This window comes from Etheostoma cragini, chromosome 8 (assembly GCF_013103735.1).
Source record: "Etheostoma cragini isolate CJK2018 chromosome 8, CSU_Ecrag_1.0, whole genome shotgun sequence".
NCBI classification, from domain to species: domain Eukaryota; kingdom Metazoa; phylum Chordata; class Actinopteri; order Perciformes; family Percidae; genus Etheostoma; species Etheostoma cragini.
This window is the reverse complement of record NC_048414.1, coordinates 26,197,851-26,214,399: the sequence shown is the minus strand read 5'-3', so window position 1 is coordinate 26,214,399 and position 16,549 is coordinate 26,197,851. Positions and strand designations below refer to the sequence as shown.

Here is a 16,549-nt window from a genome sequence, read left to right as displayed (position 1 = left end):
CTCAATTCTGTGTAGAGACTAGGGGGAACAGTCCGGTACCGCTCACGACTGGGGGGAGCTGAACCCGTGGGGATTTGACGTTTCACCACGCTGGTACAGCCGAAATCTTCATCGTGACAAGCAAAGGTTTTTGACCATTTTTTGTAACAATTTTGTCAACTCACCCTGTTGGTCCGGGGTCAGTCCCTCTCCCTGCAGAGTCACTGCTGGGTGTGGTCCGGTTGTATCTTCCACTCCAATGTCCCTCACCTCAAACTCCACCACATCCGCTGTTACATTGTTAAAAACCAGCTCCCGTTCTCCTTGAATGTCAGTTGTAGCCACTTCTGTCACTTGGGCCAGCGGCTGTCGCTGGGGAATCTCTACCAGATATGGATTAGGGTTGCACAGCCGTACCGGGACCCTTCCATCACATATCACTGCCAACGTACGGCCCACGCACCACTCCGCACCACTGTCTGGAAGAGATTCAATCATCACGTTACAATTCTGTTTTGGGGCCCCTTCGGATACCTGTGTCCATACCAGCATTTCTGTCTGTGGTGGGATGATCACTGGTTGTTGGCGTGGTACCTTGACTTGGCCTTGGTAGGGGGGAGGGACTCCCCTCCAGCGATCCGACGACACTCTGCAAAGGCTCTGACCAAAGCCTGGCTCTGAACAAGTATGGTGGTCTTAAAAGCGGCCAACCCTGGATGGTTCCCTTGAGTAAGAGCAGACCACACAGGATTAATAATATTCATGCCCAGTATACCTTTGGTGGGTCCCAAACACTCATCGTTCACTATTATTACACCCTTTGCCGGTACACAGATGCTTCCTATTCGACAATCAACTAAAGCATAACCAATGTAGGGAATCTTCAGGCCATTTGCTGCCCGTAGAGTCAACCAAGGGGCTTCAGTAGTATTGGTAGAGCAAGTACCTGTCAGATACTTGTTAAAGTCTCACTCAGAAGGGTGACCTGTGACCCTGTATCTAATACAAATGGCACTGCCTTTTCATTCATCTTTATAACAACGTTAGGGCACTCACCGATCAATGCAGACCTCTCTTGAAACACAGACCCTTCCTCTTGTCCAACAGCCCCCACTACTTGGCCCTCAGTGGTAGGGGGGGATTAAAAATCCCGTCGCTTGGATGGTCTACGTGGGCACCAGCGTTGCATATGTCCAGCTTCGCCACAGCACAGACAGATGGGCCGACCCTCTGTATCCCACTGGTAAGCCGACCTAGACCCTTGTCGCGACGTATACGTCGGACCCGTCGTTGGTCAGTCGCTCAGGGCTGACGGCGGTTCCCTCGTTAATTGGGTCCTGACCTCTTCCATTAGGTTGGCTGAGAGGATCTTCATCTGTTCCCGCACCTCGCCCATCAGGTCCTGCTGCAGTTCATGTCGCAACTGACTTTTCAGTTGTTCCAAGTTGGGCCTTTCTTCTTGTGTTTGTGGAGCTACAATTTTCTGAGACATAGTAATCTCCTCTCCCTCTTGTAGTTCCTGTTCCAGGGCCCGTGCTTCGTTACAGACTGCACTGAAGGTCAGATGCTCATCCCGCCGGAGCTGACGGCTCAACTCCTGTTTAATGGATCCGGCCCGTAACCCCACCATCAGCTGGTCCAACAACAAATCCGCTCCGTCCTGGCACTGGCACTGGGAGGGAACAGAGAGAGAGCTCTCAGAACACAGATCACAAGCAGTACTTCACGCCACACACTCTCCGAGGAATAGCCGGCAGACGTTCCTTTACTTATCTGCTTTCTCGCGTTTCAGTCCTTGTCGGAGTGTCTATTGTAGACGCTTCTCCCAACCGTCCACTTGTCTCAGCTACCGCTATCCTCCGTGTCTTTTTGGCTTCACTTCTCTTGCTTCGATTCAGCTCTGCTCTCCTCCTCTTCCGCCAGTTCCTCTTGCCCTCGCCAGTTGCTTCCCCGTGGCTTCTCTCTCGCTTCTGCCGAGCTTCTCCCCTTTTCACCGCCTTGTTCTCACACACCTGCCCTGATCAAGCCCAGGTGTGTCCACTTGTGTAATTCTGAGCTTGTTAAGTCCGAGCGACAACAACAAACAGGGGGGAGGGTCTCCAGTCTCCATAAAGAAAACCCACCTAAAACAAGGAATTAAAGCCACCACAAAACCAAACATGCAATACAACAAACTCAAGACATGCCACAATAAACCCAAACAGAAAACACAGCAAACACATGCAATAAACCCAAACCAAAATCACAGCAAACCCATGCAAACATATCAACAGTGTAATCGACCTTTGACACTCAATCTTATTCACCCCACTACCGCGGCCTCGGCCTTCGGGTCTCTGGGACCAGTCCTGCATTCAACTGTACAGCTCCACTGGCACAGCCTCGGCTTTTGGGTCTCTGAGACCCGGGAATAATGTGATTGTATTTTTCTAGTAACCTTGGCCTTTGGGTCTCATTTGGTGTTGTATTGTTTGAAAGGGGGAAATAAAATTTAAAACAAAACCAAATGCTTGTCCTTGGGCCACTAAGTATAGTCACATCGGGTCACAGGGACACGTTCAGTTTATTTGACCTTGGTCCCAGGGACCCATGTTGGTTTCAATTCATCTCACGTGTAGATTAGATTCAACTACTACAGCGGACCTGGCCCTGCGGGTCTCTGGGACCCTTCCTGTGTTTGAATGTATTGCACTTGTACCGCAGCCTTGTTGTTTGAGGTCTCACGGACCCAGGAAAATAGTCTACAGTATTTCTTTCTCTTCTACCCCGGCCTAGGTCTTCGGGTCACTGGGACCCATCCTGCATTTGACTGCGTATCTCTATTGCCGCGGCCTTTGGGTCTCTGAGACCCGGGCTAGAATGCGATTGTATTTTCTTCTACATCCGGGCCATTGGTTCAATTGTATTTTGTGTTGTCTTGTATATGAAAGGTGGAAATAAAATTAAAAACAAAACTAAATGCTTGACCTTGGTCTACTAAATTTATTTAACACACACACACACACACACACACACACACACACACACACACACACACACACACACACACACACACACACACACACACACACACACACACACACACACACACACACACACACACACACACTATATATTTACAGCATAAACTGCAGATACTTTGTCTCATCTTCTTGTTGTTGTCATCTTACGTCATATTGTTTTGGACCTGTGCACTGGTGCGACGTCAGCATGGCCCGTCGTTTGACTCTGGAATTGAAGCTGCATAGGGTTATCTTCAGCGAGCCCGCTCGCACTGTCCCCGCTGAAGTACACGTACGAGAAAAAGAAAAAAGTACGAGAGGACCGCAACATAAACGGCCACCACGGTGACTCTGACAGCCGTGTGTGTGCGTCAGAAGAGGACCAAGAAAAGGACCATTGCTGTGACTAGAGCGAAGGAGAAGACGACGAAGACAATGACCAAGGCCAAGATGATGTTGAAGTTGAACAAGGAGGACAACGTGGAGAAAGTGGGCAACAAAGGCCACACGAAGAAGAGGGTAAAGAGGAGGACGGTGAAGGGGGAGAGGCTAGTAAAAGACGGGGAGTACGATGAGGTTAGCAAAGACGAGGGTAGCAAAGGCGAGGGGTACGATGAGGTTAGCAAAGAAGAGGGTAGCAAAGACGAGGGTAGAGAATACGAGGGTAGTGACAACGAGGAGTACGTTGATGATGGCAATAAGGAAATGTTTTTGTCAAACGACGGCAAACCGAATGGTCCTCGAAAAGGTATAATCCCAGTGGCCCCCGAGCTCATCGCCGGGCCACCGAAAAAGACACAGATAAAAAAAGACAGAGGCCGAAAAGACCGAGACGGCCAACGCGCTTCTGTTTTTACTCTGATACAGCCAAGCTGGGGACCCACAGAGTACGCCGCGGAGCGCGTCCGCGACATACTTTCCACGTTTCAGCTTCCATTTTGTCAAGCAGCAAATAGAGAAATACGGTAGGGGGGCTGCAGGCAATATGGCAAAGCCGGCGAGTGGAAAGCGATGGACGCCACGGACCTGCAAGCCTACCTCAGGCTTCTGATCCTCGTGGGCGTGTACAGGTCCCGCAATGAGGCCTTGGAGAGCCCATGGCACCCTTTAATTTTAAAATTCTACATCAGAATTGTCCGATATTACCTGTATGAAACACTGGATATGTATTGTTTCACCCAGACTTGGAATGTACCTGGCCAAACAGAAGGATTCCTTTTTTAGAGTAGCCTGAAAAAGAGTAAAATATGCTTTAAAAAGCCTAAGCCCTTAATTTTAAAATCCTACATCAGAATGCTCAAATATTAAATGAGAGTCACTATGGATTTATGTTGTCTCACTTAGACTTTGAGTGACCCTGGCATAATAGGAGGATTCCTTTTAAGAGTAGCCTGAAAAAAAAAAAAGAGTAAAATATGCTTTTAACAGCCTGAAAGAATGTCAATATAACTTTACTTTTAAGCTCTTAATTTTAAAATCTCATATCCAAATGCACCGATATTACCTGCGAGTCACAATGACTATATTAAGTCTCCCCCAAATTTGGAATGAACCTGGCTTAACAGGAGGATTCCTTTTTAGAGTAGCCTGAAAAAGAGTAAAATATGCTTTTAACAGTGTGAACAAATGTCAAAAAGTCTTTACTTTTAAACCATTAATTTTTAAATCCTACATCAAAATGGTCCGAAATTACCTGAAGGAAACACTGGATATGTGTTGTCTCACCCAGACTTGGAATGACCCTGGTTTAACAGGAGAATTCCTTTTTAGAGTAGCCTGAAAATGAGTAAAATATGCCTTTAACAGCCTGCAAAAATGTCAATATAGCTTTACTTTTAAGCTCTTAATTTTAAAACCCTACATCAGAGAGCTCCGATATTACCTGAGAGTCACACTAAGTATGTGATGTCTCACCCAGACTTGGAATAATCCTGGCTCAACAGGAGGATTCCTTTTTAGAGTAGCCTGAAAAATTGTAAAATATGCTTTTAACAGCCTGAACAAAAGTCAATATAGCTTTACTTTTAAGCCCTTAATTTTAAAATCCTACAAGAAAAGGGTCCGATATTACCTGAGAGTCACACTAAACATGTGATGTCTCCCCCAGGCTTGAACTGAACCTGGCTTAACAGGTGAATTCCCTTTAAGAGTAGCCTGAAATAAAAGAGTAAAATATGTTTTTAACAGCCCGAAAGAATGTCAATATAGCTTTACTTTTAAGCTCTTAATTTTTTAATCTCATATCAGAATGCACCGATACTACCTGCGAGTCACAATGACTATATTAAGTCTCCCCCAAACTTGGAATGAACCTGGCTTAACAGGAGGATTCCTTTTTAGAGTAGCCTGAAAAAGAGTAAAATATGCTTTTAACAGTGTGAACAAATGTCAATAGGTCTTTACTTTTAAGCCATTAGTTTTTAAATCCTACATCAAAATGGTCCGATATTACCTGAGGGACACACTGGATAAGTGTTTTCTCACCCAGACTTGGAATGACCCTGGCTTAACAGGAGAATTCCTTTTTAGAGTAGCCTGAAAATTAGTAAAATATGCCTTTAACACCCTGCAAAAATGTCAACATAGCTTTACTTTTAAAATACTACATCAGAACGCTCCAATATTACTTGAGAGACACACTGGATATGTGCTGTCTTAACCAGACTTGGAAAGAATCTGGTTTAACCCTCTGAAGCCGAGAGACTCGCCCACAAGCAAAAACAGCACCTCTGATTCATAGTTTAATTATTTAATAACCACAAAAGATAGAAACTCACCAAAAGTTGTAGCTAAAAGCTAACAAGTTTGCAATTACAGGTCTCTTCTGTGTCATTCTAGCCTCTACAGGTGATTTTCTATCCAGCCTGGAGCCTCAGCCTTTTTCTCTTAGTCGTTGGGCATCATATCCAAACCGTTACATCTGAAATGTATCCACTTCATGTGCATAATTTATCTTGTTTTCGCTCATTTATGCCACTAGCTCCCGCTGCTCCGTGTCCTCTCTCCGTTACGGAAGTTGGATGCCCATATATGGGAGACAACGTCACCCAAAGAGTATGGAGGTCTAAAGAGGTCAAACCAGTCTAGTGCGTGATCAAAGATGTTATCTACTGATAGATATCTACACGATAGATATCTACTGTTTCAAGAGGAGAATGGCATCCCAGTTTGAGATTTGGCATGTATTTGTGCCTTTTTTGAAGAAATGTAAATAATATGTGCTTTGTTATGTGTGGAAACAGGTTGAACCCAAGTGCAGACAAAATGCAGACCAGAATGATAGTAAAGCAGGTTTTTTTCCAATGTCGGGATACAATGATAAAAACCAAGTCCAATACAATTACAGAAGTACTCTAGGGTGCAGAGCGCGTGTAGTACAGTGTCCAATAATCCAGTGATCCTGGGCGGAGAGCAGGAGTGGTGAATGGCAGGAGGGATGATGAACAGGAGTGAAGTGGCAGCAGGAGTCATGTTCACGGAGCCGTGGCGGACAAAAAACAATGAGTACAAGCATACGAGTGTCACAAAAACTTATCCAATGGTGGTGTCAGCAGCAAGACTAACGTTGTTGTCTAAACTATGATCTGACAAGGAGTGGTAGGTTGACCAGGTATTTGAAGCAGAGGTTAATGGGTCTGATGAGCTGCAGCTGGAATCCTGACTCCCGCACACCAGGCTTCATTCCTGCAATCAAGGACAGACAGAGGGGAGGGGAGCAGAGACATGGTGGAACTATCAACAGCCCTAACATTTATATGAGTTACAACGTTTATTACGATTATTTTTGCATATAGGAGAACTGTTTCAGACACACAAATGCTTGTGTAGGAATGCTGTGGGTGTAATATCAATAATTATGACATTAATATGTTGAATATTGGCATAAGTAAATGTCATAAGGGCAAAAGCGTCTTTAGTTTCTTTGAAAAAATGTATGTATTTTGTCAACTATATTAGTTATAATGATTATTTCTTCACAGTGTGACTCCCAAGACATATGAGAAGTGTTTTAGAGAGGAAAATCGCTTAGGTTTTTCTATTCTGTCTGTGATATCAATACAGATCTGTGAGATTTATGTTCCGTTTTATTTATTCATTTGTTTTTAAGGTCCTACAACCAATTTTAACATTCAAGTGACCTCACTGCAAACCAAATATTCGAATAACCCAGTTTGTCCTGAAAAAATTGATGTTCATATCTTGACTGAAGACAACAGGGTTGATGTTTTACAAGCTCTTTTATAAAACAAATCCAGACGGACAATGAACTGTAAAAATGGCCTTAGGGTTCAGAGGGTTGACGAGAGGATTCCGTTGTACAGTAGCCTGAAAAAGAGTAAAATATGGCTTTAACGACTCATTTGTGTATTAATGTAGCGACTGTGATGATGTTAGTTGACAATGATTTTACTGTTCACCAGGAGTGTCTCCATTAAGTACAGAACATCAGCCCACAGGGCCATGATGCCTCAGCTACACCTTAGCTAACTTATTACATTAGATAGAAGCTCATGCATGTTATCATGTCTTTTGGCACTTCTGCTTAATCTTTTGTTCATCCCAGTCTCCACACAAGCCAAGAAAACACTTTCTGGGGTAGGAGCTGGTAGGGACTGCTGCCTCTCTGCCTGCAGCGCCGAGAGAGAGAGAGAGAGAGAGAGAGAGAGAGAGAGAGAGAGAGAGAGAGAGAGAGAGAGAGAGAGAGAGAGAGAGAGAGAGTAATCTCCCTGTAATGTTTAGCCCCATGGTGGAAGGAGGAGACATAGGCTCAAGAGTTCCTCACCTGGTGGAAAGTGCAGTATTGGAAGAGCGAATTATTTCAAATATATATTTAAAAAACAAAACATGGAAACTAAGTACAAACATTTTAATTTATTATCACAAACTGGTGTTAAACAATACCAAAGACTACATAAGGCCCTGACTATTGGACACCCACATGGACACCCACACCCTTCCAGGCCAAAGCTGTTCTGCCCAGAGGAGCCTTTGCCTCCTTCCTTTATACAGGAAGCCCCTCCTTAATTGGTTAATTGGAAATCAATCAAACACCATTATGTTACTTGTTACCATATAACCACTATAACATCAGAAATTAAATGTTACATGCTGATCAAGCTTCTCAAAATAGAGAACTCTAGGCACCCCAGTACACCTCTATGTACTGGTTGACACTTGGACCATTCCAGGTCTTCCCCCCCTATAAATACATGCAGATTCTGTCTCTTAATGTTTGCCACTTAGACCAAGATCCTTGCTTGAAGATGAGAACAGGTAAATATGACATGCAGACATTTGGATGACCTTGGATAAATCCACAAACCTAAAATATGTGACTGGAAATTAACTGTGTATTTATACAGGCATGGTTTCTAGTCTTTGGACTAGTATTTCTATGAACTGAAATAAAATGACATGAAATGACAAGCCATGTGTTCGTTGATGAAAGCTCACATGCTAATGCTTTCGCTAACTGCCCTATGCTACTGCTCATGCTAAGGATAGCTTAGAATGCTAAGACAAATGCTGGCCCCAGCTTAATTGAAGCCATGGCTTTTTTAAGTCAATAAGTAGATTTGTATGACAGGGAAGCTGTGTGCACACAGGAATAGATAGATAGATAGCCTTTATTATTTAGACTCATGGTCCATAAAAATACAAAAGCAACAACAAAGAAACATACAGATACACAAGACAGACACCAATCAAATAAGACAACCATACCAGTAATCCCATAAGGGGGACTGGTATCGCAGAGTATGTAGGCTACAAAAAAAATTCCAGAAAAAGGGTCCTTTCTCTTGAGTAAGAAAAATGGCAGGTGCTCAAGCCCTTTTTGATGTCTGTGTGCACGTGCCTGTGCACAATACTGTAATGGACAGGACGCCATTGTGCTCTGTTCTGAAGCACTACAAAGTTCTGTCTTCGTTTCATTTATGTTATGTTAATATTTTGGGTGTGCATTTGTTACCTGGGTTATAGTGTTTTGGGTTTGATTTTGTGTTCAGGTTTAACTTCATGTACTGGTGTAACCATTGGGTGGGGATTGCTTCTGGGCAATGAGGGTGCCATCAATGTCTTTGAGTAATAAGGGAAGTAACCAGCATGCATATTGTCACAAAATGGTGCTAAGGATAACTGCCTGCCCATATTTTCAGTATTTGAGTAGGCTCAAGCCTTCCCAAACTGACATTGCCCACCGCCCCCTGCCCTTGTTCACTGTACTTATTGGATCAAACGTCTCTGTGATGGCCACAGCCATGGCCACACAACCAGTTTAAGAGCAGTAACCTCATGCACTTATATTTTTCCTTAGGTTTATTTGATATGCTTTTGTGTATACAACTTCATTTGTTGCAACCATTTATTAAGTTACAAGTAACTTACAGGACACTGGTTTCATTTTACATGCATCATACTTTATTTGATTGAGAAGAGAGTACCTTTTAGCAAGCGCACACTATTAGTTAATTTTTGATGGTTAAACTGTTATATAACCAGTTTTCTTTTGCGCTTACCAGTTGGAGTCCACACCTGGGAGAGATTAAGGTCTGATGGCTTAAAAGGGGGGGGCGCTTGGAGAAAGAGCCGCTTTATAGGGGAGGTGGCCTAATTGGACACTACCACTATTGGATATGTCTGGGGGGGGTAGCTTTATTTTCGCTGTAGGTATTCTGGGGTTTAGATTTTATATAGTAGTAGTAATTTTTGTTGAGTTAAGTACATCCTTATATAACAAGGATGTTATTTGGAATGCATTTTTAGGTAGGTTTGTCATTATGTTTCTGAAGTTAGTTTGTAGTCATTGTTTGTCTCCCCCTGTGTGTTTAAATTGGTCTGATCAGCCAATATATAAGTTCCCTTTGTTTCTTTGTTAGGTCAGTTGTATTTTTTTTTGAGTCTGTTATGTTCGTCACCTTAGTAATGTCTGCTTATTTGACCTCTTTTAAGGGCCCAAAGCATTGTCTTTATTTTGTTTGAACTGTTTTTGGGAAATAAACTCTTACTTTTTAAATTTCTCTTGTGACTCATCATGCTTAACTGCTTGGTCCCTCACAGTCTCTTATTTCAGTGTCTGGGAGAGCCAATATGCTTTATGTATCACATGAATTGAAGCAGGTGTGCAGGGAATTTCAGGGAGGTGGAGGTGCAGAGAGGGTGTCAGAGAGATAGAGACAGACAGGTGCAATGCATACTCAGAGGACAAAAAGACACCTACCCAAAAAAAAACGAAAGAGAATTAAAGCTGTGAAGAGAAAACAGACATTGACACGTGTTTAATGTCTGGCAAAAGAGGGTTAAAGCAAAACAGTGCAAACAATGTGTCACTCTGCATTGCTGTTGTCAATGAGATGCTGAACTTAGCATGCTGGATTAGTTTAAAATCACAGATTCATAGTACTGTTAGATAATATTCATTTTCAGTGATTTGTTTGCCATAGGCTTTGCTTGACATAAATGTCAGATGCAGCAGAATACTCAGGGTTTGTCTGGCTCTACGAACCAGTTTTTAAGATGTTTATGATATGATAAACCTTTTATTTAAATTACTCGATGTAAACCATCCTGTCTAGACAGGCTTTTTGTAATTTTTAGATTCCCAGATATTGAATAATGTCTATTAAAAGTTCCACAGGTTCCCTTTTAGGTCTTCAGAGAACTGTTGCAATGTACTTTTCCCTCTTTAAGTGTGCATGGTATTTTTGTGTTTGTGTGTGTGTGTGTGTGGGGGGGGGTGTATTAGAATGGCAAGGGACGGTGTGACAGCAGTTGTTAAGGAGTCGCCATGGTTACCGCCACCCAGTAACAATGTTGAGCTGAGAATGCGCTGCTGTGTTAAAGACTGAATGGAATCCTGAGATGCACAGATGTGCACATGCTCACAAACACTGACACAATGAACACACAATCGCACAATATGTTGTCATCCAATAGGATTTCATCCTGGATGAGTAGTTAGGAGATTCTTATTTAAAGCAAGAAATTATCCATCATCAGATTAGTTGTTTTAGACAGAATCCCATGGGATGAAGCTGTGTAAATGTCTCTGTTGCCTCTTTTCTAAAGCACTGCTTGGCATCTTAATTTACTGGGCTGTGAACTGCAAGTAGAGCGCTAAGTAACACTAAAGGAAAGTCATGAGGGGAACTCCACAGGGGGACACACTCAACTGCATAGGCAAAAACTAACTGTTTACCACTGCACATAATGGCTAATGTGGATTTCTCTATGTAGCTGCTTCATTTTTCATCATGCCTATCAGCTGGAATTTGTAAACACGTCTTTGTGTGTTGCCATGCACTCATTTCTGAGTGTCTGTTGTTCAGTTTTGTGAGTGGGTTGATGTGCGTGTGTGTGTGTGTGTGTGTGTGTGTGTGTGTGTGTGTGTGCATGTGTAAAAACAGTGTTCTCCCTGCTAACTCTGCCCCCAGCGCGAGCCCCTTTATTCTACCCTTGTTGTCATGCACAGGCGTTCTCTCTTTGGCACAAAGTAGGCTGGCTGCACAAGAGACATGTGTTTAAGCTACACGCTTTGAAGGGCTCAAAAATCTTTTCAGAACTGTTTCTGAGAAATGTTGTGTAAAGACAGAGAGAGAGAGAGAGAGAGCAAGAAAAAAGAGGGGGAGAGTGCAGTGGGAGGGAAAGAGATGGGGAGCAGAAAGAGCTACAGACAAAAACAAGCCGTCTTCCATGTGGTGATTTGATTTCAGTTGTTGAAGGAATACTTTTGTTGGACAATACTTCTGCAAGAGACTCGACAGCAGGTGAGTGCAGAGGGAGCACTGTGTGAAAATGAAGCTGTACAAGGAAGGTTGGAATAAGTGGCGTTCTCTTTGCTCAGAAAGGTGGGGGTTGTTTTGGGGATAGTGCGCAATTAGTGGCCTACTGGCTCATTTTCTTCTCATGTCATTCTCATGTTCTTTTCCATGATTTTTTCCCCCTGAATTCCTATGTTGGAGTACTCTGATTTCCATCTTTATTTTAAAAAATTGCTTTTTTCTCCTGCTGATGCAAAATGCTGTGACAAAACATGTTAAAAACAGGTCAAGAGACATAGGTCCTAAACTCATGCAGCTTTTAATTTTTTTTTTTTTTCCAGTGGCTGTGATCCTCACTTGGTGTCCCATCCCATATTTGCAACTAGCCACAAGCTCTTCTAATGATGCAGTGCGACGAGCTCTCAGCCAGAGAGGAGTTCACCTACAGCCACATGCCCATTCTGGAGAGGGGCGATGGGACGCTGGGGCGACGAGGCGATAGGGGAACAGAGAGAAGGCCAGACAGGGGGGAGCGGTATGGGCCCGAGCGGGACAGCTACACAGTGGACGTGAGGGCCAGTGACCTGCAGCTGGCCCAGCCGGAGCCTCTAAAGCACCCCTGCTTCAGCTACAGGGCCTGGCTCTACAGTGTCCTCATTGGGGTGAGAGGAAAGATGGTCAGGGAGAGGTACAAAGGAGGCACATCACAGGGTGTATCTGTGTAGTCCATTACACACATATTTTATAGGTTGGGGTGATCTTTTTTCTGATGAAAGATGACCCAATCTTGAATTTTTGAGTGGGATGGCATCAGTAAGTCTTGTTTTGTGCTTCCAACTTTAGGTGAAGAGAAAAAATGTCTTTAGAATGTGCATACAGCAACCTAATCTAATGCATTACAAACGTGTGACCATTTAATCTGAGTAATGACTAAAACTTTACAAAACTGGATATGGATAGATGTGAAAGTTTTTTTTCTCTGTCAGTATTTCAAAAGTCAGCAGTTTGTTTGTGGTTATGTGTATAGTGCTATATCTGCTTAACTGGGCACTTATGGGCACATTTCTGAGTGTCTCTATTTGCATTTGCTTGCATGCTTCTGTGTGCTTCCTCAGGGCAGTCTACTCATCACATCTGGGTTTTCTCTGTACTTGGGCAATGTGTTTCCTTTTGCAATGGACTACTTACGCTGTGCTGCAGGCGCTGTAAGTGACTGTCATGCAAGTGTAACCGCAGTCACAGACACACACAGCTCCACCAAAGTTTATCCATGTTGTTTAGATCTGACTGTCATGTCAAAATACCAGCCAGAAATCATTTTTAGAAAGCCTACCTCAATAGAAAAATTCAAATTAATTTGTTGCTGTTCTTCACAGGGCCTCCCAGCAGCGATCGCCAGTTTTGCCATTGCCAAGAACCAACATGTTGCAGTGAGTGAACAATGAAAGGCTAAAGAGATAATTATGTATTGATTTTTTAATTAAATTTCCTCTAGGCAATCAAGTCTTGGTGCATATGAAGGTGTTATGTTTTTTTTTTTCAAGGTGTCAGACTTCCAGGTGGTTTATGTGTCAACCTTTGCTGTGACGACCACCTGCCTGGTCTGGTTTGGATGCAAACTGGTCCTTAACCCGTCTGCTGTCAATGTAAATGCATCCTAGTAATACATTGGAAACTGCCTATCCTGTAGTTGCACATTTTCTCACTCTTCAATCTTCGTCTGCTTTTGTGTCTCTGACCTCCCTCTTGCACTGTCTGTTCTCAGATCAACTTTAACCTCATTCTGATGATTCTGCTGGAGGTGTTAATGGCCAGCACTGTCATCCTGTCAGCCCGCTCAGCAGAAGACTGTTGCTGCCACAGTAAGGTGTGTTTGTGATATGTGATAACTTGTATTTCCCAGCTGATGTGTCTCCCCTTTTACTCTTCCCTATAGCTTTCACTCTTCCATCCTAACTCCTCTCTACCTTCATCCAATTTTTAGACGGTGACATACGACAGATCTGTGGTTCTAAAGCCTGCAGTGTTTCCCACTCGACTCCTTAAAGCGTATTCAGTAAGAAGTTTTAAGTTTTGTTGCCTACAATATTTCATTCTGGTCAAAACTTATGAATCACTGAATAATGTCTCTAACAGGTCATTGAAGTCATTGTGGGAATTTCTGCTGTATTTGGAGGAATAATTGCACTCAATATGGATGCTTTACTACCTGGCCCCTACTTGTCAGTCACATTTTTCTGGATTCTTGTGGCTGTAAGTTTTTTCAATGAAACCTTACTTTTTGTTATGACAGATATTCCAGCTCAGAATGATAACTAAGATGTAGTCCGTCTTTGTTCCTTTACAGTGTTTCCCGAGTGCTATTGCCAGTCATGTTGTGTCAGAATACCCCAACAAATGTCTGGTAAGTACTTTACTTGTTGGAGCCCCAGTGTTGAGAATGTTGCGCACAAAAAAAAAAAAGACCTAAAGGTCCCATGTCATGGTGCTCTTTGGATACTTTTGTATAGACCTTAGTGGTCCCCCAATACCATATCTGAAGTCTCTGAAGGTGGAGACTGCAGGTGGGCCATGATATCTCTCTCTCATGGGTGGGACAGTAACCTGGCCCCTTGTGACCTCATAAGGAACAAGATTCCAGATCGTGTTTATCCCCTACCTCTCTGATAGGCCTTTTCAGTGTTAACTATTAGTTTTAATCTGCAACTCTGGATTGTGGTGTGCATCAAGGTTCTGTCCTAGGTCCTCTCCTATTTGCCTTGCATATACTGCCCATGCACTTGCAAGGTATCTCCTATTACTGCTACACAGTAAATTCAGCAGTGTTGATTTAACACTAAAAGATTAAGGATAACCCTTTGGGCCCCCTTTGAACTTAAATGGGACTTGTCTAAAACTCCCTGTTTCAGTGCTTGTGCACATACATTTGGGTTTCTGGACAATTTACCAAACCGCAAACTGTGAAATTACACAACCTAGTCAGTTGTTTGTGGGGTATCAAGATCAGCGTATCTTCATCCACGCCTTGAGAACTACCTTTGTAAAAGTGCACCTTATTTTACTTGAAAACCCATCAGAGCAGACTGAGCTTTCCAGAGTTAAAAAGTTAAAACCGAGTGTTTCAGACAGAGGATGACTACAGTTAAATTCAGATAGACAGTATGATAAAAAATGTTTTTTGAACATTAAAGCATTTAAACATGTTCTAGGAATCCAAAATACAAGAACAAACTTGACACTGTCTCTTATAACATCTGCAGAAGCAGCAGAACACCAACCTGTTAAAACCATAACCATGTTTTATGGGGATTTTATTTTTTCTTAATTCTGTGTTTATGTCTTTTTTGTAATACTTAGTGACGTTCTCTTCTTGAAAGGTACTTAATAAACAAAGTGACTGACGTACTGTATCTTAAGGAAGTAAATTAGGATGGGTGTCTGCTGAGGAAGGATGACTGTATCTTTAACATTAATTACTCCATTTATAAGTTATACAAACTTGGTCTATTTCTTTTTTTTTCTTCTGGGTAGAAACGTTTTTCTCTGTTTCTTTTTTTGCTCTCTTCCTGGTGTCTCTTAGGTGGAGGTGCTGATTGCCATCAGCAGCGTGACATCTCCCTTGCTCTTTTCAGCCTCTGGCTTCCTCTCTTGTAGTGTGATCAGCTTCACTGAAATTTTTCTACATGATGTGCCTACATCCAAGGTCAGTTTAATGAAGTGAAAATTCACCACTGTGCGTTTGTGGTATTTTAGGAAGCATTACCTTTACAGCCTTGAGCTCATTTTGCATGAAAAATATACAGGAAGAGACTTTTCTAATTTTGTGTGGGTGTGTGCTTGCATGTGTGTGATCCAGCAATCCTACGACATCCTGCTGCTGATTCTGATGGTGCTGCTGCTGGTGCAGGCAGTTCTAACTTCAGCCACTGTGGTGCACTGTGCCTCCTACAAGAGTCAGCTCCGCATGGGAGCTCCAGAGTTTGACCACAGCATGCACACCCCAACTCATTACTGTGAGGTAATGTGGATGAAAGCAGGAGTTGTGGACACAAATGGACAAATCTGTCCGAGTCTGTCCTTTTCCCATTCCAACATTTGTGAATGTGGAAAACCATACATGTAATTCTCTACATTGTGTTCTCACCAGCTATATCTCATGTAAATAACATTTATATATAATGACATAAAAATCTATGAGAAAGAAACATATTAAAAATGCATTGTGCTGCTCATCCTTCACACATCATTTATCTCAGTGTTTTTTTGTCCCCTTTTCCCTTCCACATTTCATCCCTCACTCTCCTTCCTGTTTTGCTCCCTCAGCAGCAAGCGTCCAATGGAACGCTGCAGGATTTTGACAAAGACAGAGCCTGGAAAGCAGTTGTAGTCCAAATGGCCCAATAAACTGTCCTGGAGTTCACAGAGAAGTTCGATAAGAAGATGAAAGAAGGAGGACCAAACAATGCTGAAAGAAAAAAGAAGATGCCTTCTGAGATGAAAAGAGAGATTTAGGAGAAAAGGGAGAAGGAAAAACTGAAAGAAAAAAATCACAGGGAGAGAATTTTTTGTTAAGAATACACAGCAGATAATTCAATTTTTAAGATATTTTGGTAATGCTTTGAACATTTTGCTGTGTTTTCTATTCTTTTTATATATAACTGTTGCCTGCTTAGTGACAATTATTTAACCTGGCATTTTTAAGGCCTTTGTTTTCACAGGACAGATTTAGACATGAAAGGGGAGAGAGAGGGGATTACATGCAGCAAAGGGCAGCAGGTTGGATTCAAACCCGCGGCCGCTGCGTTGAGG

General features: G+C 42.8%; 1 protein-coding gene across 2 annotated transcripts; it reads left to right on the top strand.

Moving 5' to 3' along the window:
- Window positions 1-11,450: 11,450 nt before the first annotated feature.
- On the top strand, window positions 11,451-16,428 carry mlc1 (modulator of VRAC current 1). 2 transcript variants are annotated; one of them, XM_034878415.1, is made up of 12 exons: window positions 11,451-11,746; window positions 12,082-12,402; window positions 12,856-12,945; window positions 13,117-13,170; window positions 13,285-13,386; window positions 13,506-13,607; window positions 13,725-13,796; window positions 13,877-13,993; window positions 14,088-14,144; window positions 15,321-15,443; window positions 15,597-15,758; window positions 16,064-16,428. In XM_034878415.1, the coding sequence occupies exons 2-12, from the start codon at window positions 12,142-12,144 to the stop codon at window positions 16,142-16,144; spliced, it is 1,221 nt and encodes a 406-aa protein (XP_034734306.1). In that variant the 5' UTR covers window positions 11,451-11,746; window positions 12,082-12,141; the 3' UTR covers window positions 16,145-16,428. The 2 variants fall into 2 exon arrangements, with proteins under 2 accessions (XP_034734306.1, XP_034734307.1); XM_034878416.1 differs by having other exon boundaries at window positions 11,452-11,746; window positions 16,067-16,428.
- The last annotated feature ends 121 nt before the right edge of the window (window positions 16,429-16,549 follow it).